This window comes from Solenopsis invicta, chromosome 14 (assembly GCF_016802725.1).
Source record: "Solenopsis invicta isolate M01_SB chromosome 14, UNIL_Sinv_3.0, whole genome shotgun sequence".
NCBI classification, from domain to species: Eukaryota; Metazoa; Arthropoda; class Insecta; order Hymenoptera; family Formicidae; genus Solenopsis; species Solenopsis invicta.
Genome location: NC_052677.1, coordinates 17,007,067 through 17,033,830, shown reverse-complemented (window position 1 = coordinate 17,033,830; position 26,764 = coordinate 17,007,067). Strand labels below are relative to the sequence as shown.

Below are 26,764 nucleotides of genomic sequence, written 5' to 3'. Positions count from 1 at the left end.
CACAGTGTGTCTCGTGATCAGTTTCTCGTTTTCCGCTTGATTCTTTGGAACAAAACTGTTCACAATATGACGTTATTGATAGAGTAATTTGGCTCCATAATCCAGATTTTGAGAAGAAAAATGGACTTGCTTGGTTTTAGTAGGAGACTCTTTAATTGTCTTATCTGTTTTTATTGCTCCTTGATCACGTCTGCAAATTGATTTGGGTTGAGAGGGTACTTTTACCGAAAGTGCAAAGGTCAATGTTCGGAGGAGAGACCTCGTATCCCGGCTACAGAATCACGTCGAGAGTCATTCCGCATTGTACGTTAAAGTAATAAGGTGGGACAATGGGCCCCGAGACACCCGCTCGCGGCAGCGAATTACATGTCCCACGTTTGCTGTTACCGTTTTACGAGCGGTATAATTCCTCCGGAATTACGCGCGATTCTAGAATCGCACCCGCATACACACGGCAGCAATCCTCGACTCCCACCGGTACCCTTTGTTCACGATCCTGACGAAACTCTCCGCACTCCACACTCGTTCGTCCGCGAAGGGAAAAAAAAGTACCGCTGATTGTCCTCTTGGAATTTTATGATCGCATGATGCTTCCGAGGAGGAAGAAAAAGCTGGTGCCCATATTCACGGAAACAATGGCGAACAGCTGACTCCGAGATTTAAAGGTCGATCCCGAAGGAATCTCCTGGGATTTTATGTGGTAACGGGATAGCGATCAGGGCGAGTTCGACGACCGTGTTCTTATTCCGCGAATAAAGACTCCATTTAGAAAGGGTTATAAGTTTCACGTTCTCCGAATGACTTCCCTTTTTTTTTTTTGTTGAAAAAGGTCTTTATGCAAACTTTATCTCCTCACGATTTAAATTCGAAATTTAAGTACTAAAATATTTAATACTATATTAAATCTAATATTGATTTAATTTAAACATAGCTATATTAATAATCTGAATTGTTTTATTAATATTATAAAACGCGAATTCGAAAGAATGTTAATGAAAAATATCTCCAAAGATCAATTAAATTACATGACAAATAACAAAAGCGAATAATATTATTATCACAATATTATTCGCTTTCATTATTTATCATTTAATTTAATTGATCCTTGAGGCTATTTTTTATTAACATTTTTTCGAATTCGCTTTTTATTAATAAAATAATTCAGATTAATTGTACACGTGTGTATGTTTATGTAATTATATGATTATTTGTATATTATTCGAACGAGATTACCCAAAGTTGTGCTACACCACTGTCTAAGAATATAGCGTGACAAAAGCGCTTTCTTTTTTCTCATTTTCTTCTTGTTCTCTCTTTCGCAAAGAAACGAGAAGAAAAACACGAGTCAATAAGGAAGCTGCATGAGTCGCATCGTGGGTCATCTCGCTTACGTTACATCAAATAAAGCGTCCCTTTGGGAAGCATTCCGCAGCCATTCAACACAAATGGCTCTCAATTTCTTTGTCGCTTTGAGAATTTTCCTATCGAAAGTTCTCGTCGGAGAATAAAACTATGGCGCGTTTGTATTACGATGCTACATTGACGAAGAAAAAAAAGTTAAATTGACTAAATTGTTCAACTTGATTAAATTTCTTCTTTAACTCAAATACATAAGATGCTTGAACTTTAATTTAAGTATTTATATATTTAACTCAAATGCACGAATACTTAAATTGAAGAAATTTAAACAAGTTGAAAGTTTTAGTCAACAGCTTCTTTTCCGCATCAAAGAAGAAATGAAAAAGAATGTTTAATTGCAAGATATTAAATTGTTTTATTTTCGTCTTTCGTTTTTAAACATTTAAAAATATTTAGATATAAAATAACGTTCAAAACATTTTTTTTTTTAATATTTAAGAAACGAAGATGGAAATAAACATTTTAGTATTTTAATATTTAAAAATTAAGCATTTCTTCTCGAGCGTAATTAAAATTTAATTATCTTAGATACTTACGGTGATGATGTAAACATTTATCTAAAGCGGAAATGAAACATCGTTAATCCAAGCGTGTCATCGCCGTATCGGTTACAGTCGCGAGTTGTACCGACAAAAGTGTTGAAAAAGAACAACGTTGAAACGGACAAAGAAAATCGGTGGAGCGAAGAGAGAGCAAAGAAAGGAATCGACATTTGCATCGCTCCAGTTTGGATTATCGAGCGTTTCGTTCGGCGCGAGCACTTTCTTTTTACGCCACGGCTGATTATCTTCTTCGCCTCGTGGCGCGACGTTGAAAACACGTTCAGATCCTGAGAGAATAATTACGTGACGAGAAACACGAGTCCGATATTCCGACACGCGGCACCTCTCGTAAAAGAGACTGCAACGACTATTAATCTCCGCCCCGCGCGTTCGTCGAAATTACCTCGCCAGGCGCTGCTTAAAACACAGTTATTATTTTGCGCGAGATAACACAGAAACGACTTTAACAGAGTCACATGTGCGCATTTTCATACATTTTTGTATCGTAATAATTGCTGGCCACGTTCGTATCAAATGAGGAAATAAACAGTACAATGACACAACGTGTAATCGAACGACGTGGCGGCGCGGCGTCGCGACACCAAGCGAGGAGGTAACTGTACCCTGTATGGCCTACCTAAGCTTTGTAATTTTTTTCCAACTTTTTGCCGAATCCAGAATAAAAAAAACCGATGGCCAGATTCAAAGCAGGAGGCATTTCTAAACGTTAATTCAAAATACGGAACAATTTCAAGTATTTATGCGGATGCAGTAAAGATTCTTAGAAAAGGTACCATTTAGGTCATATTGAGTACACATGGACTCAATGTGGCCTAATTTTCCTTAAGAATAAGAATAAGAATAACACTGCTTGCAGTCAGACAGATATTCGCAGTCGACTCTCGCCGTCTCGTCCCACGCCAAAATTCTATGCCCGACATTGTTGTTATGCTCCAACGCGTTCACGCACTTCCGGATTACGCGCCCTCGTGCGTTTTCCTCTCTCGCGGAAATTAGGAACACTGGAAACTTCCTTTTAAGCAGAACTTTAATATAATTACAATCGATTGTTGCGTGACAGGAGAGAAGAGGATCGGTCTTTTAGTAACGTGTTGTTTTGCCTTGTCTTTAGGCTCGAGTGTCTCGCGCTTTTACGTTTCCGAGTTGTGCCAAACAGATATGATTAAAAAATATTTTTATTAAAAGACCGTTTGATAAGACAACACATCGTCGATCTTTCCAAGTACCCGGGTTACTTTATCACATTTTACCAATTAACGCGCTTCAGACACGCCAAGTTTTTGCCTCGTTCTGATTCTGTTGGTCATTTTGGTCATTCTTAAGCCGATATTCGTGGTAAATCATTTTCAATCCATAATTAAAAACGCAATTAATTACACATTTATTCATTCGTTTTTCATTTTTTTACTTTCAATTAAAGATTGAAAATTATTTCTGACTATGAATGCCGTCCTAGGTCTATGTTACTTGAAACTCTTGAACTAGAAATAATGAAACACGATTGTTTACAAATGATTTTATGAAGTTTTAAATTTAATTACCTGACAAAATTATACGGATTAAAAATTGTGAGCTAAAGTAGAAATTGCTTTGATAGAATCGCATTGTGTATATTTTCACACAATGTATACACAATGTACATTCTTGTATCTTGAACATTCTTTGTTCGTATCAAATAAGAAAATAAAAATAGTTATAACTGTACAATAGTAATTACTCTACAATGGAAATAAAATTAATACATGTGTACATAATATAAAACTGTATAATAAAATATATCCCAAAAGAGTTATTGTCTTAAGAGTTTACGTAATTACATTGTAATAAAGTTCAAGTTTAAAAAACTCGATTTTATACAGATATTAAAAATTGCGTGTTATACTTGCTTGTTTCAGGCACACGTGGTCTCAGCTTTCGAGCAGTCGTTATCCAATATGACTCAGAGATTGCAGCAACTCACAGCTACAGCTGAAAAGAAGGTAAAAATAGTCAATATTAGGACAAAGATTAATTATTTGTGAGAATATCAAGTTTTAATAAACTCTCGCGATTTGATAAAGGAGAGATACTCTAGATACAATTGACGTCCGATGCAGACGTACAATTTGTTTTCGTCGTTAAATAATCGATTTTTTTTTCTACGGCGATTTTTCAGGATTCCGAGCTTCAGGAACTCCGAGAAACGATCGAGAGGTTGCGCAAACAAAGTGCCGAAGCTGGATTGAACAACGCTCCAGTTGCGAATAATGGTCGGCGTCATACTTTAGGTGATTCTGAATCCGGTACCACCGGCTGCACCGGCAGCGGCAGCAGCAATCATCATCAGGGCGCGTCGATGGCGAGACAACTATCCGCGGACAGCGTGACGTCTCTGAACTCGCTAAGCAGCGCCTGTTCGGCCAGCAGCAGTCATCACAAGAAAAAGGGCTGGCTACGCAGCTCCTTCTCCAAGGCCTTCTCGAGGTCGCGCAAAAACCGACACGGTTCGGTCTCCGATGCCGAGGATTGCAAGGAGAGTCCTGGCGGTGATCTGAGCGCTCCCAACAGTCCTAGACTGCCAACCGCGTCCAAACACGAGTCCTCGAGGACACAAGCCGTGAGGAGCAACGGTCAGAAATCTCCCGAGCATGAGAATCCGTTGTCGGGAAGCAAGAGCAGCTCGGCGCTGTACAAGAAAGAGGACGAAGACGTGGACGAATTGAAGAAGCAATTGAGGGAGAAGGACTTGGTTCTCACAGATATCAGATTGGAAGCTTTATCCTCGGCACATCAGTTGGAATCTTTGAAGGACACAGTCATCAAGATGAGGGTGAGTGCAGTTTTTATCTAGAAAAAAAATTTACACAAATTTGAAACTGTATCAGGTTCGCGAGAAGCTGACAATTTACAATTAATATTTCAAAGTTTTTATTAGAGAAGGAGCATGATTTTGATATTTTTGATTAATTTATTTTCTTCCTATTTTATTTATTTGACGAATTTATCGTTTCTTTTCCACAGTACGAGATGCTGAACTTGAAGCAGAACAACGAACGTCTTCAGCGACTGGTGACCTCGAAGTCGCTCACCTCTTCGCAGTCCTCTCTACCTAGTGACCCAGATCGACGCTTCAGTATGACTGAAGTCGCGTCAAGTGTTGCAGCATTATCGAACGGCGATGTCAGTTCCACGGCCGATCAACTGGAAGATCTCAACGTCTCGGTCGAGCATTCCGTGGTACCGTCGAGCGCGACAACCACAGAACCGGTTCTCGAGCAAGACACCGACGGCAAGAGGATCAACGTGGCCGTCTACCTCGGCAGCGAGCGGAATTTCAACTACAATTTGGTTACCGGAAGCTCCGCGGACGGCACCATAGGCGAACCACCGCACTGTGTAATCGCCAGCGTGTGCATCAGCAATAAGACCAGTTGGGACGCTTTAGATTCTATGGTGAGGCGTTGCTTCAAGGAGTATGTTTCTCGAGTGGACCCCGTGACGAATCTGGGTCTTGGCGTTGAATGTGTCGCCGCGTATCACCTCGGCGAGGCTTCCAGGTACGTCTTTAATTTAAAAATGCTAAATTAGTGTAAGTTCCAAGACACTGTGTATGATTTTTAATACATAGTGAATGGATTTTAAATTCTATTGGTAGAGTTCCTTATTAAAATTCACTTTTTGTTTTTATCACCATCTAAAATAATTAAAAAAAAAACTTTTCTCTCCATTTCACAGATGCACCACCGATTCTCAGCATCCCGAGTTGTTACCTTGCGGCTATCTAGTCGGTCACGTGAAGACTATCTATCTAGTGCTGTCAGGTTATTCCTGGTTGGCGGTGGACACCCTGATACCACGGTCCATCGTTCAGCGACTGATCTCCCTCCTGACGGAACATCGCAGAGTGATCCTGTGCGGTCCAAGTGGCACAGGGAAGAGCTACTTAGCCGGGAAACTAGCGCACGCTCTAGTAGACACCGATAATGACACAAAAGACGCCGCTGCCGTTGCGACTTTTAACGTCGATCACAAGTCCAGTAAGGAATTGCGCCAATATCTCGCGCATATCGCCGAAAGATGCGATTCGAACGCGGCTGATGAGTTACCTAGGGTGATTATTTTGGAAAACCTTCAACACGCCGCATCTCTAGGCGAACTCTTCAGCGGACTTCTAGGTACCAGGCATTCATCATGTCCTGCTATCATTGGTACCATGAGTCAAGCCACCTGCAGTACCACCAACTTGCAGTTACATCACAACTTCAGGTACTTTCATTCTTAGTGTGCGAGCACATGTTTAAAATCTATAATTTTAGTACAATATATATGTAAAATTGTTTTAGTAATTTTTGGATGTAATTAAAAGAAAGATGAGAAATTAAATGCTAGAAATTAACTTAAAAAATAATAATAAAAGTTAAATCTGTTACAATACATCTTACTCTAAAGTTAAATATATTTAATTATTGATTCTATCTTTTTAATTAGATAATAAAAGAATAAAAAATCGATTTCTTAATTAATAAGATTATATAAATTAAACAGGTGGGTATTATGCGCGAATCACATGGAGCCGGTAAAAGGATTCCTGGGACGTTATTTGAGAAGGAAATTATTGGAGCACGAACTGCGCGAGTGCGCCGGGACGAGGAACGCGGAAATGGCAGCAGTAGTCGAGTGGCTGCCGCGAGTGTGGCTGCATCTTAACAAGTTCCTAGAAACTCACAGCAGCTCCGATGTAACAATAGGTAATTGGAAACATTTCAAACACATTTTCACATTTCAACAAATATAATTTTTTACCTCCCTCTAAAACAATACAACAATTTAAAATACAAATTCTCAACAGTTTCTTTATCATTAATTACACCAGTTTTTTTTATTATAATGAAATTACTGATTTTTTAATTGAAAAACTTAAAAATATTTATGAAGACTAACATTTTCAATTTTTCAATAATTACAAATAAATAATATTGATAATTTATCAGGACCGCGGCTCTTCCTATCGTGTCCAATGGAAGTGGCTGGCTCTCAAGTATGGTTTACCGATCTTTGGAACTATTCGGTGATACCTTACCTGGTGGAGGCAGTCAGGGAAGGATTGACGCTATACGGAAGACGCGTAAGCGGGAACGGAAATGGCGAGCCTACATGGGAGGATCCAGCGCAATTCATCACGTCTAGCTATCCATGGCTCTCGACTCATGCTGTGCATGGCGGTAGCGACGCTCTTCTACGTCTGAGACCCGAAGACGTGGGATACGATGTCGTCTCTAGCGGACACACTTCTGGTGTGGGCGCCTCTAGCGTGAAGAGCCTCGGAAGTACTCATAGTGATACCGAAGGAGATCCTCTAGTAAGTATTTTAAAGCTTGAGATTCAGTAACTTTAAAATATATATGTATATATACAAATAGTTGAACATGCGAGAATTTAAAATTTTATATACTTAGGGAAATTAAAAAGAAAATGCGGAATCTGTAGAATTGAAGAATATCGTTCATATAAATGGCAGAATGTGATATTTGTTATCAAAGAAATTCAACAATCTAAATAAACTTTTGAATATAATAATTTCTAAATTAATGAGTTACATATTTTTATTGGGGAAATTATTCTTCTAAATAAATAGAACAGTTATAATAAAGAAGAAAAAGATCAAATGTACATAATTCTGTACGTATTAATTACAGAGAAATTTACTGTTTTATTTATTTATGTTGCTTTATGTGTAAAAAGTATTCAATGATAATCAAGAATCTTACTAATTACTGTAATTGAATTTTCTTGCATCTATTTTTGCAGCTTAACATGCTGATGCGTCTGCAGGAAGCGGCTAATTACTCGAGTCCGCACAGCAACGACAGCGACTCGGTGACATCCCTCGACTCGTCACATACTCGCCATTCAGAGGATTTGAGCAGCTCGTCAAGAGGAGTAGAATCGGCACTCTAAATTTGCAAGATGTGAACAAAATTCATCGCCGAAAGGTCGCATATCGACCGTTCAGTAAGAAATATTACAAAAGAAGTACAGATTAATAGCTCTCAATCACAAGTAAACAATCATTCCGATCGCCGAATTCAGCGCAAGAGAGAATTATTTATACTACATAAAAGGTAATTGTAAACAAAGAGTATCCTTATCAGGGAAATCAGCGCAATGTTTCTAAGGTTAAAAACTCAAGAAAAAATTTTACAGGTATGGCTAAATTGTACTTCCGAATCGACGTAAGAGCTAAACATTGATAATCCTTATCGTAATAAACATCAAATTACATATTTAAGGGCCCTCTGAAATGCAATAAGATTTAAAAAAAGTCACGAAGCGCCAGCTATTTTAAGACCACACTATTTTAATACCAACAATAGCTTCGTAATGATCTAAGAGGGATTTGAAATGCCTATTAAAGCTGGCCTAGATTTATAGATTTCTACGTGTATCCAGCATCTAGGTGTGATATGTAATATTAAATAAAGGAAAAACGGATAAGCGGTGATTCTTCGCTCCTAAGAAAAATAAGCGGACCGAAAAGAATACATTTTAGACGAAGATAAGTTTACACATTGTTTTCAGAATTGAGAGAATTAAACTTTTTAATCTAATTAAAACTAATGGATTTGGCAAATTAAATTGGAAATTGAAACAAATATAAATTAAAAGAATTTCAGTTCTAAAAACGAAAAATATTGATTTTTTGGCTGAGACATTTTAGGTGCGTCCTAAATAAATTCTTATTTTCCACTTAATTGTATCATCGCATCTTGCTTCTTGAAAGAATTCGTAACATCTTAGAAATATCAGAGATGTGATCAGAGATTTGCCGAAATGATTCTTTGTCAATTTCTTTCGGTTCGTTAATTTTTCGTAGGATGTACATGCGAACGCGATGCAATAATTTCTACACGCTGCCGTTTGCGGAATTCTATTTTGATGGAACGCATTTTTCATTCACGACGAGAGATGCGAGCGCATAGTTGAAACAAAGAATCGCATCGATCTTGTCGTTTGGTGTATACAGTATTAATGACAGGCGCAAAAAAAAAGAAAGCGGTTTCGAACCGAGGAATCCTCGAAGAAGAGATAGAGATTCCTTCCTCGTCCGACTATTTTTCAGGTAAAATTATTTAATCTAAGATCTCAAGAATGAATAAACAGACGACTCTCATTCATATAAGCAGACAGAGGTAAAGCGAGCGAGTTTAAAAGGATCATGGTCTGTGCAAAAATAGTCTATTTATACATACTTTGCTACGAAAGCTCTATTTAATTAAAAAATGTTAATATAATATATATATAAATAGTATATATATATACATTCATACCTGAACGACGGCGCTAAATATATATATTATATATATATAAATATAATACAAAAATAAAATTTCTAACTAGTTCGTAAGGTACGTGAATAATTCTGGTCATGTAACGTTGTAAATACGAGACACAAAGCAAGCTAGATTATGCTAGATATGCGAATTCGATTCGATGTCCGATACGAATGGGCCCTGATATCTCCTGCGATAATTTTACTTCCAATCTTTCTTATATTCTTTACATTTGGAATGTATCATGTTTCACCAACTCCTTACATTTTCTTTTTTCTCCCAAGAGAAATCTATATACCATCATATAGATTATTAATTTTATAATAAATTATTAATTTTACCGTAATATGTTTATTTTTCGCAAGAATATTGTCCGAGAAAATAATAATCATAATTTTCCATTAATTTTATTTTCAATTTTTAATTAAAAGATATAGATTTATTATGTTCAAAATAAAACATAATTTCCCAAAAATTAAACGATTTTATATCTTTTCATAAAAAAGAATATGAGAAAAATTAAAATGTGATGTATGTTAATTGAAGAATCATGATTATAGCAGGTAATACGGCGTCCATGAAAACTATATATAATGTACATGATCGGTGGCGCGATGTCCCCGATAAAATGAGAAGAAAAGGGAGCATGTCAACGTTACACATACGATAATACAGTCGCATTTACAGGTTTTTTACGTTTGTACCGTATTTATATATACGCTGTACACAGCGCCGCACTCCAAACTCTATTCAAATAACGATAATTAACTGTGTCATCAAATAAATCGCATTCAAATCTGTCTCATTGATTTTTCATATTTCAAACTTTACACCGATTTATCAGTTAGAAGAGATTATCATGCTTCAAAGGATTATTCCTAACAAAGAAATTCTATTTTCTTCTTTCATCAGGATATTAAAATCAAAATTAATTAAGAAAAGGGAATGTAAAAAATTTATTTCCTAATTATTAAAACGAGATGTTTGAAATAAACTAAGATTTTTTTATTTTCTTATATTTTTCTATATTTTTTACAAAAGAATGTGTATTTTAAGTCTTTTTTTTTATCTCTTTATCTCATCTTATTCATTTTATTTATTAGTTTTTAATTAAATTTAAATAATTTTTATTTCTATATATTTTTACAAGAAACATTTTTATATCTAAAATTTTAACTCGTTCTAAGAATTGTCCTTGAACTATCGATGATCGAAGATCACATTAGAAACGTATTTGTTCTTCTTCAAGCAATTTTCTATTACAGCGTAAACAGTAAGCAGTCTTCTATCCATGGCACTCAAGTGCGCCTTCGTGATAAGTGGAGAAACACCTGACATTTCAGCTTCATATGCTAAGAGTTTATTTAACGCGATGCTTAGAGATCCACCACTAAATAATCGCAATCTATCCCACGTAGTTTTATGAATCCTGTAATAAAATTCGTCTTTTTCCATTTTATACTTTTTTTAATTGCTCAAAGATTCAAATTTTAGAAACAATCGACAAAATACTTTAAATTTAATTTTTTCGAATTTGCATTTCGCAGAAATTTATACTCACATGCAGCACTGGTAGAGAGGTGCCAATATGTCCAAGTGATCCACATCAGGATTGCCTAAGCTTTTTCCATTATCGATCAGCAGCACCGCGGGATTGTGGAAATTGTTCTGTGCGAGTTCATAATGATGTCGATCACCATTGTCCATAAGGAAGTCAAAGATCGCTGTATCGATTAAATCCAAGAGTCTACTCGACGATTGCGGTGAATAGGCCTTGGAGTCTTTTACCTAAAAGTAAAATTTATTCTGTATTTTTCCACGTCAAATGTTATCTATAAATTACATTTTTTCAATTTCATCCTATATTTTTTTATAAATATTTATAAATCTTGTTATATATTTTTTTTAAATAATTTTAGCGGTGTACTTTATCACAGTAGCCCTCGTCTAGTTCCCACGCAGCAAGTTTGTTTCTTTTATAAGTCCGCTGCCAAGGATGACGATGCTTGACCAGTCTTAAATATCGCGGAAGCCAAAAAATGAGGGCACCCTCCAATACGTCCCCCGTTCCGCAGACAGGATCGGCTGGAGAACAATAATGACAAACGCCGTATAGGCATGTATCATTACCCTCTTGATACATGGTTGCGTATAACGCCGGCGTCGCGCGGTTGCCAACCTCTCGTTTCAGGTCAACTACAAGAGTACATTTCTTACTTCATTAATTTGTAGCAAGAAGTTCTAATCATATAATTTCTTTATTAGAAAAAGAAAATTATAATTAATCGAGATTTTTATTGCAAATTCTTATAAATTTAATTGGGAGATTTCTAATAAAATAAGCAGAGATTTAATTTATATCTCTTACAAAAATTTTATACTGACAGCATTAAATTGACCAATGATTAATTATTTATTTTGCTTTTAATATTCAAAGTAATTAATCAGTAATCACTTTAATACTGCTAGAGTATTAAATTTCTGTAAGGAATGGATCTTCCTCAATTTTTTCAATTCGTTTAATTTTAACATACGTTTTCGAATGATGGCAAGTGGTACTCTTCGCAGTGCTAACAAGGATGATAAATGAAAAGCCACCACTTCAGCATTATGGCGATCCTTGCCGTGGTACACTGGTCCTTGCAAAACAGTATCTCTGGAGTACCATTGCGGTTTAAATAACGCTTTTACATCATTCTCGAGATTAAGCATAAGCTTCAGCTGTGTACCTAGCGGAGCATTATCCGCACGGACCACTCTAGATCTTCGTAAAACTTCCAAAATGGTCCCCAATTCCGGTGCTGCCGGCGGAATCAGCTGATGTGCATCCGGCCACTGTATTTGTAACAAAAATAATGTTTATGCTTCATCATTTCTCTCATTTAACTGTATCTTTTATATAATATTGCGATTGTTGTACAATAATTCTTTGACAGCAAAAGTAAGTCAACAGTTTATTTCAATTAGTTATTCAATAGATTACTTACTAATTGTTTTAATCAACCACTAACTTAAATAATAATTCTTATAGCAAATCAAATTCGAACACACATTTGTCTCTTTTGATTGAATACATAAAAATTATAATTGTAAATTACGTTTAAAAATCTATTTAATCTCTTCAATTTAAAATACTTTAGGAAATTTTTTAACTAACATTATTATTGGGAATATTCCAGATATCTTCACGGACATTTGGCATTATCGTCAACTCGGCCAGCAATCGTTCCAAAACGAGAGTGTAGCTGGTATTCTGTTTAAAATACTTGGAGGGCAGCGTACGAATCTCCTCTTTGACTTTCTCGCTTATATCCCTTGCAATTGACCTCAATTGCAGCTGCGAATCTTTATCGTTGAATCGCGAGGTGGAGAGATCTTGTCTGGCTTTGGGTTCTGGAAAATTTTTCCCGTATTGCCTATGCGAAGAAGAACTCTCGACGATCATTCGGATGAAGTAGAGGTTTACACTGAGGACCAAGATCAAAAGGATGCTCAAGGCGAATAGAGCGCAACGTCGGCCAATCATCTGCAATTTTTATAGATTTTTATACAATCTTGCAATTATTACATGCGCAGAAAAATATTAACTACTGCTAAGAAAAGCGATTATGCAATTTACTCTTTTTCTTCTTTTAGGCAACAATTATCTTTAAGTAAAGCATATTTTAAAAATAATAATCTTAAAATCAGTTTGTTAATATATTTTAATTAAATTAAGTAAGGACTTTACGTAGTTAATTTATTTATGTTAAAAGTTATATATATATATATATATATATATATATGAACAAAAAGCTCTCTAATTAAAAGTTATTAATTTTCTAACTTCATTATTCAACTTTTAACTAGTTACTATTCAACTCTGCTTAAAATATACGCATCACAAAAATTTTGAGAAGAATATTCTAAAACAAATTTTCACCAGAGATATATGTATACACAATATATAATGTAATATAGTAATATAATATAGTGTAATGTACTATTAATTTAATACATTAATTTTATTATATTATATATATTATATATAATTTAGAAAACTATATTATACATAACTATGTAATAAAATTAACGTAAACATAAGTTTTTTCGGTATTTTTTTTCAAATTATCAAGAAGCAGAGAACAAGATTTCCCGCGTCGTTGACGACTGTGTTACGTATTTCCTACTTGCGGCATCATGGCGACCTCGCGACGTTGTTTCTGACGTTCGCACCAGCATCAATATCGTTATCATTAATTATAATTAATCGAGTCTCCCCGCTCTCCAGCTATGCCATAATTACGTAGATACGCGCGGGTTCTTACAATAAACACACTGTAACTCTCAATTAAAAAAGAAAAAAAAACACTACAAATTGTATTCGAACGCCGAACGATCGATATCTGCGCGTGATCACGAACGTTAACAGCAATGTTAACATGTTGGATCGCATCTTCACCTTGAAGTAATTGGCCACGCGACCGCTGTCACCTGGTAGCTCGCGTTTCTCTCATCATTCGTCGACTGCCGCCAACGTCTCAACTCATTCGCGTTCGGGCGTCGTCGCCATTTTCACTCACCGCTCCGCTAAGCGCACCGCAGCGACGCATTTCAACTCCCAAGTCTCCCAACGCCTATCAATTCATTCATGCTATGCTGTTATGTGATGAATGAAACTCTTACCGGAATTACTTAAAATAGAATTTCCAACTACGTAATTGCTCCTTTTTGATCTAATTTTTCCCCACTTCATAATTCTATTTACGTTAATAAATTAAAAGCTGTTATTTAATAGAATGAATTAAATAAAATAATCACCGATTAAGTTATCAAATTTTGATCAAAGTTCGCCTCAAGTATTTGGATGCATTATTTGAAATCTTGTTGCATTAGCTTTCTTTATAAAACTTCTCTAAAAGAAAAACCATTAATTTCGGTAATCATCTGAAACGTTCTGCAATGATATAAGCGCACAATTTAATACATACCTATACAATGATTTTATTTAGCACGAAAGTAAAATTCGAGACAAATTTTCCTTTTTATCGGACAAAGTGACAGAAATGCAATGCAAAATTATTGGCAGGAATACATAGTGAAAAGCAGCAGTGACAGTGATGAGTTTATTTTATAAAAACATGTAAACTACATGTGAATATAGAGTTAAACTTAATCTTATGTTCCACCTTCCATTTCGATTCCGTCAAAAAACATTCACCCGTGACCGCATGCCATAGTGTACATGCCAATAATAGAGATAGTGATCGTAGTGATGGTGCCGGTGACTTGGCTTGGTAGCTACTGTCGCTTTTTTTTCCTTAATGCTCTCACAGTTACATAATTCGTAGAAATAATTAAATATGTACACAATGTGTAATCGTTCCTCATTCCTTTTCCCTTCGTTGCCTCTCACGTTCGCGTGCCAATTCTGTAGCGTAGTCGTACGGCGAGCCTCTTCTAAAATCAAAATAATCACCTTTCAGAATATATATAACAGACACACTAACTTGCTTACATGAAGAAATTTCTTATAGTTACTAAGACATTTTCTTTCTTGCTTCCATTACCTATCCCGATGTCGATCTCTGTCACGATGGCAGTCCCTGCTTCGATCTCTATACGACCTGTCTCTGCTACGGCTTCTATGATCCTTTTGTCTTCTGTTTCTATCACGACTACTGGACCTTTTGCTATACCTGTCTCTTTCGCGATCTCGATCGCGAACTCTTTCTCCTCTATCACGCTCTCGCAACCTCTCGCGCTCTCGATCGCGCTCTCTATTCTTGTCCTTACGATCCTCATCGTTTCTGTAAAGAGATACGTTCGAACGGAAGTATGACATTGGTTGTTTCGATTGCAAGACTCAATGATCTATATGCTCAAAAAGATTATTAATATTTTATCTTCTTACTAAATTGACAAATGAACGTTAAAAATAATTTTCTAGATAAGTATATTCTCGTCTCTTCCAAAACAAAATGCAAGAACAATAATTTTTTTCAAATTAAATTTAATATTTATCTCTCGAAATACGTAAAATATTTAGATTTCAAAAAATTATCCGTGAAACGGTCCCTATATATTTGTTTAAGTATTAATAACGTGATCGTTGTATTCATACCACGTGGACGCACCTGGCACGCCACTGGCTCATACGCTCGGCCTCGCCCCACTGAGTCTCGCTGTCAGGGATATGTCGGGGTTGCTGGTTACGCGTCGTCAAATTACCGTTGTCCTTACGGCCATCCTTGTTACCGTATTTGCCGTGACTATTAAGAGTGATCGGCGGTTTAGCGTTTCGCGCGTTTACTTGCTGCTGCGGAAAACGCTCGGCCAGTCGTAGCTCCAAGTCCTTCTGAATGGGTACCGGTATCCGCGGAAACAACGTGGAGAACCATTCGAGTTTGGTAAGGAACTGTTTAAGAATGTCGCCCATTTTCATCGTCTGCCCGCCGCCCGCCTTTACGTCTAGTTCCTCCTCGTCCTCCAGGTAGTCGCTGTACCAGCTGAACAAGTCTGCCGGTGGCTGTGTGTATCTAATTGTAACCGTACTGCGTATTTATCATCATAATCGTAACCAGTTTATAGCTTGACTTGAACGGTTAGACGTCGCAAGTCTAGCCTACAGGGTCTGGAAGGATATTCGAGTGACTACTCGCAACAGCGAGTTGATTAGTGTATCTATGCTAGATCAAGCAAATTTATCCCTTTAGCTACATGTATACGCATGTATATACATATACATAACTATTAATTTTTTATCATAAAGAATTAATAAATTTATATCACAATCGATATTATTTTGTCACTTTTAAATTTATAATTGTTATAATTATGTCAAAACTGAAATATAAAAAGGGATAAAATTGACTAGCCAGCAAATATAACTAATTTTCAAAGTAAATACACTTATAATAAGTTTTTAATCTAAATCCAGGTGCCGTCCAGAATTTGTAGTTTTGAGCTTGAAATCGAAATGTGTCAACATTTGTGCCTTCATTCATGTCAACATTCATATATTACTGTAACTCCTCATTTCATAATTCATAGCTATTTTTTCGTAAGTAACGCGTGACACTTGTTTTCAGGGACAAGAGCCATCTGAGATCATGTATCATTTTCTATTTACTAGCATTATTATTATTAAATACTATTTAATAGTATTATTATTAAAAGATTATTATTCTTAATACAATAAAATTATAGTTATAAGTAACATAAACATACGTAATAATATGTATTAAAAAATATAATTTTATACATGTTTTAGGTATGCATATCAATACCTATATATAAATTTATAATAAAAAAAAATTACGAGAATAGAAGGCCTAAGTCAGTCAAACGTCATATGACGAACAACAAAACAACTATGAAGTCGAAAGTACGAACGACAATAGAACACAATTCAATACCAATTCAAGTTTAAACTACAAATCTTAGAGAACATTGATCTAACTTAGTATCTCCTTTACTATAAAAATTATATATCCTGAAAAAATGTGCGATTATTCTGTTGTGCGTTGATAAAATGACAAAATGTAATAAATAGAACTCACCTAATATACATGAATCCTAGAGCGCGTATGTAGGGCGAGTCTGGATGATTAATAAGTCCATTCAGCTGTTTCCTGGTTAGCCTCAGCGTGAAGAGTTTGTACAGCAGACAATACGCCGTGGAAACAATTCCGCCAGCTCCCACGCCTCGTACCTGCATGAACCGCTAAATTTACACCCCCCTCAGTCAGTTAAGTCACATTCGTGTTACCGTACAATATATGGACCGAATACATGCTATTCTGCAATTAAGTGGTGCGGTTAACACTTTGCGTCTGCCGATAGTAGTAATACCAAGGTACTTAAATCGTACGAGCATTGGCAATACTATCATCGTACGCGTGATACACTTCGTGATTTTTTACAAAAAAAGTCTGCTGCATTCATCAGAACTTTTCACTATATACAACTCATAATTTTTACAGAATTAAATGATTCTTTTGTACTTTGTCTTCGTTCCATCTTGTAACAAGCATTTGCACTGAGAAAAAAGTGGTCAACTTGAAATTTAGTAAATTTTTTCAATTTCATTCAATTTCTTTAGTTTAAGTATTTATGGATTTAAGTTAAATATTTAAATACTTAAATTAAAGTTCAAGTACTTTATGTATTTAATTTTAAAACTTGAACTAAAGAATTGAAAAAATTTAATCAAGTAAACCACATTTTTTCTTAGTGCAAAATTCCATCTCTGTTTCATATCACTGTCACGAATTTTAATTTATAATTTTAACTTTCAAATTTTTAAAACAGATGTAATTTTTTCTTAACATTTGATTCATCAAGTGTAGCCAGACATTTCAATAAATGTCTGACTACACTTGAATGAACGAGAAAGTGACAACAAAGATGGATTCCATTAGGTGCTTAGGTTTCAAATTATCCTGTGACAGCAGCTGACGTTGCATTATAATAAGTCAAACGCATTGCTGCATTCAAATCACCTTACTACTCTCGTCTGACAATTTGTCCACAGGTCGCTGGCTAGTGCAACATAATCAGTTTTCTGTACAAGCGAATACGTTTGTGCAACATGTCTCGCAAGCTTCAAACTTCCAACAAACGCATCAATAATTAAAAACAAAAACAATATAAAAGGAAAAAAATTTGTTTTTTTTTTTTTTTTTTTTAAGAAAACATACTCACGCCTCCACACATGCCGGTTTGACCCGCGGTCTTTCTGCTGCCTTTCTCCCATGGTTCTAGGTGAGAGACCTTATAATAGATCTCGTCGATCACCTCATGATAAGTCTTGAGCTCATATAGATTCACCTTGAAATAATGTGACGACTGTATGTTGGTGAGAATCAAAGGATTCAAGTTCATAGTCCGTTCATTGCCCCATAATGGCAACACATTTGACTTTTTACCCTCCTTTGGGGCTGGCTTACGTTCGTCATCGCAGCCACTGGAATTATTCCATGGGGATCCTGCGAGAAAAAGACTCAACGTAAAAAAGACTGAATGATACAGAAGATTTTAAAAGACCAGTAGACACTCTCTATATTTTTTTACTCTGTTACACAAGTATCTTTTCGAGTAGATTAAGGAACTTTAGAACAAAAGTAGATTAAACATTGACAAATAATCAAGATTTGGAATTAACATAGCAAAAATCGAGGATTAGTGAACCGATTTTTTGTTAGTTCCTTCGAATAAAGGAGCATTTAAAGTGTCCTTCAAGCTTTCCCTTCGATTATGTGATATAGCAATCAAGCGACGTGAATCTAGGTTATGTTGGTCGAGGATTAAGGAAATACCAATGACCCTACTACACATGTGAATTCGACATACGGAATTAAGTGTTTTCGACGTGAAATGCATTTTTACTCACCGTCTGCACCCTCGGCCTCCTGCATCTGCATTTTCGAGCGATTTGTCGGAGAGACTCGCGTGGAGTCTCCACATCGGTCGAACCGAGGACGAACGAACGAATCCGCTCAGCTTCGAGAACCGATTCCTTCCGATCAACTCACGAGAAAGATCTCCGATGTGACAGTTTCTCCGAAAATCGTAAAAACCAACGTCGTAAGCCGTAACTATTCCAAGAAAGCAAAAAAGTAGAAAGAAATCGCAGAATTCTATTACGTATGATGGACAAACGTACACATCCGGTTCTTGCTCTGCGCCCGCGCAAACTTCGCAATCTACGTTATGACGCGCGAAACGTTCAATAGAAACTATCATTATGTTAAAAGTCGGTTTCACTATTTCCAACTGATCTCCGATTATATTTAACATTTAAGCAAAACTAATCATTCCTAACCAAATTAAAGTATTCTGGATGACAACCTAATTAAATTTTAATTTAATTTAATATTTAATCTTAATGCAACTTTTATAATTGGTTTTTATTCATACAACTTTTAATGTAATTAAATTCATTTTAATAAATTCATTTTATAGGCTGTTAACTTCAATTTTATTTAGTTAAAAAAAATATTAACTTTAATCCTGATTTTACACAATACCAAATTTTTTTACACAAATAAAATAATAAAATTAAAGAGGACAAACGACAATTTCATATTAATAATAAAAAAAACGCATTTAAACAATTTTTTTAATGTAGTATTAAAAGTCAAATAAAAAGATTTCTCTATTAAACGTGTTGCATGTGCCTCTCGAAGCTTCGAAAATTCATCAAAGTTATTAGGAAAGTAAATTACGATAGGAGGAAGTAGGTAATATCGGAGAAATGGCGCCGTCCGTCCGATTAAACAGCTCGAAAAATCGTCAGAGTTATTAGGAGTACAGAATTAGCGAGTAGGTTTACTGGATTTCTGGGGTAGAATATCCCCACCCTATAGGGAGAAAAGCTACGCGGTAATTGGCTAAACCTACAATGATGGCTTCCAGCTCCGGCCAATCAGCGCGTCAGTACGTAAGTAACAGAAGCGTCCCCTCCATGAAGCTGCTGACCAATCAGCGCGTTGGTAAATGAATAATAGAGACGCCCCCGCCTTGAAGCCACTCACCAATCAGCGCTTCAGTACGTGGATATAAAGACGCCCCCGCCTACAAGACGCTGACCAATCAACGCGCTGATAATAGATTTATGCCGCGTACCTTCGGCCACCTCTTTGCCTATTCTGCTTTCCTGATACTTTCTGATATTTCAGATACAATATTTTCTGATATTTTGAGCGCTGCAAGACCCAATTCTCGCCTACCTTATTTATCGACATATCTTCTAACAACTTTTACCAATTTTTTAATCGATCTTAAGGAACGCATAATTAAATTCTCATTATTTTTAATTTAATTAAATTATTAATTTTTTCACAATATGTATAATAAAAATAATCTTAATTGAAAAATTATCTTGTCCTACACGTAACATTAAAAAGAACGCTTGAGAATTTGATCTCTCATCCGTAAAAATATATTTACAAAATTTATATTATGATACGTTTTTTGCTTCTAAATAATTTTTAATAATTTTTATAATTTCTTTTGATAATACTCCAAAATTATCATCTGACTGACATGCAGATTGTTGCCAATTCTAAACGTGCATCCAATTCAAGTAGTAGATGTTAACCTAACCTAACCTCTATCAATCATGTGAGGGTTTACGACGTAAAACAAACAAAATTTATTCATTGCGCAAAATTAAACCACGGTAGACTGTCGTGAACATTCGCAATCGACGGTAAGTCGCATGTATTAATGTTGATTTCTCGCAACAATCAGTTCTAACGTGATTACATATCTCCATTGAGCCTTGATGGTAATTAGAGTAACATACATATCTTGCAATAATAGATTCATAAATTTAGTAAGGCGAGATTTCAACATTATCATATTTTAAATATAGTTATTTTATATAAAGTGTAGATAACTATCCGGAATACCTCTAACTAGATTCTGTGACACTAATATTTACTGTCAATAACATTAACTATAGATATTCAATGCTGATAGAGAATGTTGAAAGCATAGCCTGTATTATAAGTTGATATTAATATACACATATAATTAATATACATATCTGTAATCTTTTCAGAGTGTGGCTGTAACAATGCTGTTCAATAGGAGCATATCTATGTTACGACGGTGTCTGCGACGCAAGCCTTTCACCATTGATACAGTTTATCTTACACATTTACAGAAAAATTATAGGAAAAATGTATATGAATTTAATCAGACTCGTAATTTTAAAAATTTTGGTCATACTCCAAGAAAGGAACGCTGGTCTACCTATGTCATATTTATATTTTGTAGCGCTGGTTTATTTATAAACTGTTTTGATTGGCAACAGTAAGTCAGCAATATTAATTATAATTAAATTATGATACAAATGTTAAATTTTGTTTGATATACATGTATCAATCTATTTTACAGTATGCTTAAGATAGATAAAATACCTGTAGTAGAAGCTGCCAGCATTCTAGCAGAAGAGACTCAGAATAATGAGAACGTAGAAAATATAGAACAAGATTTACAAAAAAAGAAGAAAAACAAAAAACAGAAGATTGGATTTCGCGATAGAAAGGTTTAATGAAAACTTACGTTATATAGAAACAATAGAGATGAAAATAGCCAACATATTTTCAGTTTTTACTCCAAAATCAAAAAGATTTTTTCCTCTAATTTATAATAATATGTATGTGTACATTAAGATTCTTCACTAAGCTCAAAACACTTATCGGTAAACAACTGTTAAAGAAAAATATTAAAATGATAAGATTTCAAAGTAATAAATTATAGATAAGTAATTGATATTTTTTGGATTTAATTTTCATACACGTTTGTGATTAAAATATCATCTTATCTGAAAATGTAATTATGTTTTTATTTCTTTATTAACTGATACAGTCAATCAAATCCTGCATAATAAACAGCAAGAAAGACAATAATTATTCTTTCATACATCGTTAAATTAATATTGAAAATCTTGCGTCTTGATTTATTTGCATCAACATATCTATACAGCAGACCGATGCAGGCTGAAGTGTTTTTGCAGATAATAGAGTACGAGAACAGGATAAGAGCGTATTCGACGCCAGACAAAATCTTTCGTTACTTCGCGACTGTGCAAATAAGTAATTTAGAAAGTACCGAAACCTATATGACACCCGATGATTTTCTCCGAGCTATTACACCAGACCTGCAACAGCCAACTGGTAGGGCTTCCAAAGTACTAATTTACTATATTGGTGGCAAAACATAATCCTGAAGTTTTTCAAAAGATTCTGTCTATTCACAATTGTCAACTTTAAATCCTATTAACAACTACTTACCTGCTTCGCTCTGCTAACTCAAATATTCGCATACTTTAATTTGTTATGTAACATCTAAGTAAAAACGGTGGTTGAAATCGAACGTTATCGTAAGAATTATTATAATTAAAGATCTGCAATAATTTTGTATACTTTTAAAACTATCGATTAACGCGACTCGATTAATGTATGCACAGATAATAGAATACGAAAATCGTATAAGGCATTATTCTACGCCAGACAAAGTGTTCCGTTACTTTGCAACTCTCCAAGTCACAACCAACGACATACACGAAGTATTTATGACGCCGGATGATTTTTTAAGATCAATAACACCTGGCGTAAAACAACCTGATGGTAATCCTACGTTATAAACCTTTCCTCATTTCCAAATTTTAATGTTCATTGACAAGATATTTACAATTAATTGTAAGGTATTTGCTGACGCTTTGCGACAGCTTCTCTGCATGTGCAAATCAACTAACATTTTCAAATTATAATTTTTTCAAAATCTAATAATTGAATTTATATTTTGTATAAGTTATTTAAAAAAAATTGTGATAGTAAAAAATCTATTATTTCTTTTCAGGTCTTGGGCTGGATCAGTACAAGCGTTATGATCCAAAGGTACATTAGTGAGATTCAATGAAAAATTACTAAACAAGATATTTATATAAAAATGCTCCCTTTCCTGTTTAGAACATTCACACTAAATTAGAATTAGAATTGGACGAAGATAGTATCTTCTACAAACTGGGCAGTGCGGGTCTTATTACTTTCTCTGATTATATTTTTCTGCTGACCGTATTGTCAAGTGAGTGACTTTTACTATCGTTAATCTTTAATTGTGTAACCAGCATAATTTATCAAGTTTCAATAATCTAAATCTATTTTATAGCTTCTAGGCGTCACTTTGAAATCGCATTTCGAATGTTTGATTTCAACGGAGATGGTGATGTCGATTCCGAAGAATTTGGAAAAGTAGCTACATTGATACGGCAACAAACCAGTATAGGTACCCGGCATCGCGATCACGCAACTACAGGAAACACATTTAAGGTTCTATTATTAATATTTTGAGAATAATAAATGTTAAATGCTTGTTATAATTTGAGCGTCAGGCGTGAAAGAATCTATTATACATTACGTGTCATCTATGTGTAAACAATAGATCATCGAAAATTCAAATTTCATCAGAAATAATGAAAACTATATTTTATTTTCTAATTTTTAATATTTATTTTTACTTTATCATTATTGAAATCAAACATATTAATAGATATCTTACAATTTAATTATTTTGTTTCTGTATGTTATCTAATTTATAATTTACATGAAAAAATTTGTATAAACAAAGATAAAACAATACGTAAATAATCATATAAACGTAATCTTAAAATGTATGACGCAACCTTAAATTTGAATTATATGTATGAACAATCTAGATTGAATAATGAAAGTCTCAAGAATTTTTTTATTGGGATTTTAGGGTGTAAATTCTGCATTAACAACATATTTTTTTGGGCCACAAATGAATCAAAAACTAACGATCGAAAAGTTCTTGGACTTTCAGAAGCAGCTGCAACAAGAAATTCTGAGTCTTGAGGTATGATAATTAATTAAATTTGGATTTTTCTTAAAATTACAATTCGAACTTATTTATGTTTATTTGTCTGTTTCTATCTAGTTTGAACGACGAAATCCGGATGAAGATGGCAATATCACCGAGATAGATTTTACAGAATTATTGTTGGCTTACGCTGGATATCCAGCGAAAAAGAAGGCAAAAATGTTGAAGAGAGTGAAAAAGACGTAAGTATGAAAATCAATTTTTATATCTGAAACCCGAGAAATTATTGTATAGTTAAATATCAATTATTTACAGCTTCAAAGAAAATCCCAAAGGGATCAGCAAAGAGGAATACCTCAAGTTTTTCCACTTTTTAAACAACATTAACGACGTTGATACAGCCCTGACATTCTATCATATTGCTGGCGCATCTATCGATCAAGGTATACAGAATAATTTCATTACTAGTTACAAATATTCTAATTAAAACTTAAGTATTAAATTAATTTAAAATAATTATGATTTATTGTAAGAAATATTCGGTATAGCTAAAAATATAAAACAAACGTGACAGTGTGTTTTTATTGATATATTTATACATAATGTGATATTGATTTATTCATATATAATTCTGTATGAATTGTGCAGCGACATTGAAGCACGTGGCAAAAACTGTAGCACATGTTGATCTAGATGACCATATTATTCAAGTAGTATACACAATTTTCGACGAGAACAGTGAGTTAAATTTTATCAATAAAAATATTATTTGCATTAACAGACTGCTAAAAAAAATCCATATTTTATTTTTTTAATCATGAAAGCACTAATATATCTTAAATAATTAAATTATATATCGCCAATCTCGCTCAACAGTGGACGGACAACTCAGCAATCGGGAGTTTGTTGCTGTGATGAAGAACCGTGTACTTCGCGGTCTGGAGAAGTCAAAGGACACTGGATTTGTCAAGTTAATTCAGTCCCTAATAAAATGCGCAAAACATAGCAATCTCTTGTCGTACGATAAATAATTTAGTATATTGAAATGCTTCTTCATTAAGTGTTTGTTTTATTAATTGTATAATAATTTATTGAGAAAGAAATAAAATACTATGAAAAATATAATATTTAAAACAATTTTGCAGTTGCATTTATTATAGTATATATTATTTAAAAACTAGACGTTTGCATTGAAATATTTAGATTCTACATCAATAATGCTAATCCACTTTCACTATTCTACTAAATAGAGCATACTATCTGAAAAACCTCACAAGGTAGAGAATGTAATTTCTCTTATTCAATAGGCGTTTAGTACTTCAGCATTCATTCAATCAGACGGATTGCTTTCTCGTCTCCCGATTGCAAGTTTTATATTATATTATTAAGTACAACAATGCAATTGAAATATCATTTTCATTTATTTTTGACACAATTTGTAACAATATTGCTTCTTGTAAATTCTATCACGGCCAATTTACTGGAGAAACTTACAGAAATGACTTCAACAGGTAAATATCCTGTTATGAACGAACTGATTCAATTATGTGTATCACATTTTACAATATATATATATAAATTTTTTTAATTATAACTAAATTCACAGATGTGAATAAAGAAGGCAAGCAAGAAGAAACGGGTATTTTATCGATGGGACAATATTTTCAGTGAGTAAAGTTCTTTTTAAAGATTTATAAACAGCGTCAGGTTTCAGGATAAAATTCTATTTACAATTTTTTATATTTATTCTATGTAATGCAGAGACATATTTTCGGAACAGTTGACACCTTTTAAACTTGAATTTGGTCATGTCTGTGAGAATCCTAGTGAATGGGAACAAAGATTCGAACGAAAAGATTTTGACAACAATCGTTATAGCGGCAAGGTAATTATCTCATTTCGTATAAGCATATAAGCAATAAGCTTTTGCATTATAAATCATTTTATACTACAATATTATTTTGTATTTTATATACATTTTCTTGCATTTTCTCGTTAATCAGAACAATACCTGGAATGTTAAAACAAATTAAACATTTATTTTGAATATTAAAACAAATAATAATTCGAAAACGACAATAAGCACTAGAGCGAGGATGACAGCTCTTGATTTAAACAATAATTTAAACAATAATTATATTATAAATCAAATGGCTGTTTTCGAATTATTATTTATCTTTACATTGTTTGTATATTTTTTAAATTTATTGATTTGTTGATATTTATGTTCAAATTCACCTAAAATGTAATTATTTTATTTTAGGTGAAATGGGGTAACAGAAATGGAGAATACGGCGAACAATATTGGGATTTGAATCATTAATCTTGGAGATTAATTATTAATTATTCGTTAAAAAAATTTGAATAATTTGTTTAATAAAAATTCTTTGTTTGAAATTGTTCCTATAATTTCTTTTAATACATATTTGTTCTAAAATTGGCAAGCGTTGTAAGATAAAAAAATTGTTTAAATAATTACGTAAAAAATATAAAATTATATAACCAGAATTCTGTTTTGGAATTGAAATTATAAGTTAAAAATAGTGTTGGAAATGGATTTTAGAAAAAGAGAAATTAATACAAGGATGAAAATACTAGAGCTAGGAGAGTTCAACAAGAGCATCGGTGGTTCAGTGGTAGAATGCTCGCCTGCCACGCGGGCGGCCCGGGTTCGATTCCCGGCCGATGCAAAAATATTTTTTGTCCATGCGAAAGATTTAATAGCTCAAATATACAATTTTTTTAAACCATTTATAAAATATCTATAATAATAATTTGGATATTTTATATTTTATCTTTTTCTAAAAGCTTATCTATGTATAAGAAAAAAAATATATTCTCATATAAAAACAACTTTCTTCTTTCTTGTGTTTCTTATTTCATATAAATTTAATTTATAAATAAAATGTATTAAATTTATATAATCCATGTATCTGTTATTTAAAATTATCTAATTTTTTTAAAAAGTATTACTATACTAATTTAATATAATAAAATTTATGAATTTTACATAATAAAATTTTATATATAAAAAAAAAAAAATTTGCATCGGCCGGGAATCGAACCCGGGCCGCCCGCGTGGCAGGCGAGCATTCTACCACTGAACCACCGATGCTTATGAGAGAATCTCTTTCTTTA

General features: G+C 34.0%; 5 protein-coding genes and 2 non-coding genes across 16 annotated transcripts in view; 4 read left to right on the top strand and 3 right to left on the bottom strand.

The window, feature by feature from the left end:
* The window catches only part of LOC105207673 (protein sickie), a 200,428-nt gene extending 190,335 nt beyond the window's left edge, over positions 1-10,093 (top strand). For all 6 annotated transcript variants that reach the window (XM_039457302.1, XM_039457300.1, XM_039457301.1 and 3 more), the window contains 7 exons: positions 3,878-3,961; positions 4,138-4,791; positions 4,983-5,518; positions 5,697-6,227; positions 6,507-6,709; positions 6,953-7,320; positions 7,770-10,093. In XM_039457302.1, the coding sequence (XP_039313236.1) occupies positions 3,878-3,961; positions 4,138-4,791; positions 4,983-5,518; positions 5,697-6,227; positions 6,507-6,709; positions 6,953-7,320; positions 7,770-7,919 (2,526 nt within the window). In that variant the 3' untranslated portion in view covers positions 7,920-10,093. The remainder of the gene's footprint in view (positions 1-3,877; positions 3,962-4,137; positions 4,792-4,982; positions 5,519-5,696; positions 6,228-6,506; positions 6,710-6,952; positions 7,321-7,769) is intronic.
* Positions 10,094-10,275: 182 nt separating this feature from the next.
* Positions 10,276-14,257, bottom strand: LOC105207670 (glycosaminoglycan xylosylkinase). Of its 3 annotated transcripts, XM_039457307.1 has the most exons (7): positions 14,093-14,257; positions 13,734-13,908; positions 12,450-12,818; positions 11,827-12,127; positions 11,220-11,488; positions 10,854-11,080; positions 10,276-10,721 (listed from the first exon to the last, which is right to left on the bottom strand). In XM_039457307.1, the coding sequence occupies exons 3-7, from the start codon at positions 12,816-12,818 to the stop codon at positions 10,493-10,495; spliced, it is 1,395 nt and encodes a 464-aa protein (XP_039313241.1). In that variant the 5' UTR covers positions 13,734-13,908; positions 14,093-14,257; the 3' UTR covers positions 10,276-10,492. The 3 variants fall into 3 exon arrangements, with proteins under 3 accessions (XP_039313241.1, XP_025988110.1, XP_039313240.1); XM_026132325.2 differs by having other exon boundaries at positions 13,734-14,238; XM_039457306.1 differs by lacking the exons at positions 13,734-13,908; positions 14,093-14,257 and adding an exon at positions 13,462-13,710.
* A 126-nt stretch (positions 14,258-14,383) lies between these two features.
* Positions 14,384-18,980, bottom strand: LOC105207669 (pre-mRNA-splicing factor 38B). Of its 2 annotated transcripts, none has more exons than XM_011177239.3 (6): positions 18,666-18,980; positions 17,978-18,261; positions 16,834-16,997; positions 15,409-15,810; positions 14,842-15,081; positions 14,384-14,731 (listed from the first exon to the last, which is right to left on the bottom strand). In XM_011177239.3, the coding sequence occupies exons 1-6, from the start codon at positions 18,694-18,696 to the stop codon at positions 14,659-14,661; spliced, it is 1,194 nt and encodes a 397-aa protein (XP_011175541.1). In that variant the 5' UTR covers positions 18,697-18,980; the 3' UTR covers positions 14,384-14,658. The 2 variants fall into 2 exon arrangements, with proteins under 2 accessions (XP_011175541.1, XP_011175542.1); XM_011177240.3 differs by having other exon boundaries at positions 16,834-16,985.
* A 1,344-nt stretch (positions 18,981-20,324) lies between these two features.
* LOC105207667 (calcium uptake protein 1 homolog, mitochondrial) lies at positions 20,325-24,763 on the top strand. 2 transcript variants are annotated; one of them, XM_011177238.3, is made up of 12 exons: positions 20,325-20,486; positions 20,841-21,094; positions 21,179-21,329; positions 22,254-22,413; positions 22,646-22,683; positions 22,756-22,870; positions 22,955-23,115; positions 23,546-23,662; positions 23,744-23,868; positions 23,942-24,069; positions 24,275-24,364; positions 24,503-24,763. In XM_011177238.3, the coding sequence occupies exons 2-12, from the start codon at positions 20,856-20,858 to the stop codon at positions 24,655-24,657; spliced, it is 1,479 nt and encodes a 492-aa protein (XP_011175540.2). In that variant the 5' UTR covers positions 20,325-20,486; positions 20,841-20,855; the 3' UTR covers positions 24,658-24,763. The 2 variants fall into 2 exon arrangements, with proteins under 2 accessions (XP_011175540.2, XP_011175539.2); XM_011177237.3 differs by lacking the exon at positions 22,254-22,413 and adding an exon at positions 21,801-21,960.
* A 101-nt stretch (positions 24,764-24,864) lies between these two features.
* Positions 24,865-26,316, top strand: LOC105207666. Its single transcript, XM_026132326.2, has 4 exons — positions 24,865-25,137; positions 25,233-25,293; positions 25,388-25,511; positions 25,890-26,316. The coding sequence occupies exons 1-4, from the start codon at positions 25,023-25,025 to the stop codon at positions 25,947-25,949; spliced, it is 360 nt and encodes a 119-aa protein (XP_025988111.2). The 5' UTR covers positions 24,865-25,022; the 3' UTR covers positions 25,950-26,316.
* Trnag-gcc lies at positions 26,246-26,316 on the top strand. The gene has a single exon. It is a non-coding gene; the product is annotated as a tRNA-Gly (tRNA).
* Positions 26,317-26,670: 354 nt separating this feature from the next.
* Positions 26,671-26,741, bottom strand: Trnag-gcc. Its single transcript has one exon. It is a non-coding gene; the product is annotated as a tRNA-Gly (tRNA).
* Between the last annotated feature and the right edge of the window lie 23 nt (positions 26,742-26,764).

Excerpts from the sequence above, each read along its gene's own strand:
- LOC105207670 (XM_039457306.1), bottom strand. Across the intron at positions 12,128-12,449 it reads GGAATATTCCCAATAATAAT|TGGCCGGATGCACATCAGCT; the intron begins GTTAGTTAAAAA and ends TTACAAATACAG. Across the intron at positions 10,722-10,853 it reads CCTCTCTACCAGTGCTGCAT|GATTCATAAAACTACGTGGG; the intron begins GTGAGTATAAAT and ends ATTTTATTACAG.
- LOC105207667 (XM_011177238.3), top strand. The coding sequence starts at position 20,856 with ATGCTGTTCAATAGGAGCATATCTATGTTACGACGGTGTCTGCGACGC. Across the intron at positions 22,684-22,755 it reads ACAAGCGTTATGATCCAAAG|AACATTCACACTAAATTAGA; the intron begins GTACATTAGTGA and ends TTTCCTGTTTAG. Across the intron at positions 23,663-23,743 it reads AAGAAATTCTGAGTCTTGAG|TTTGAACGACGAAATCCGGA; the intron begins GTATGATAATTA and ends GTTTCTATCTAG.
- LOC105207669 (XM_011177239.3), bottom strand. The coding sequence starts at position 18,696 with ATGCAGATGCAGGAGGCCGAGGGTGCAGACG. Across the intron at positions 15,811-16,833 it reads CTAGGATTCATGTATATTAG|ATACACACAGCCACCGGCAG; the intron begins GTGAGTTCTATT and ends GGTTACAATTAG. Across the intron at positions 14,732-14,841 it reads AGAGATCGACATCGGGATAG|AAGAGGCTCGCCGTACGACT; the intron begins GTAATGGAAGCA and ends TTTTGATTTTAG.
- LOC105207666 (XM_026132326.2), top strand. The coding sequence starts at position 25,023 with ATGCAATTGAAATATCATTTTCATTTATTTTTGACACAATTTGTAACA. Across the intron at positions 25,138-25,232 it reads TACAGAAATGACTTCAACAG|ATGTGAATAAAGAAGGCAAG; the intron begins GTAAATATCCTG and ends CTAAATTCACAG. Across the intron at positions 25,294-25,387 it reads TCGATGGGACAATATTTTCA|AGACATATTTTCGGAACAGT; the intron begins GTGAGTAAAGTT and ends TATGTAATGCAG.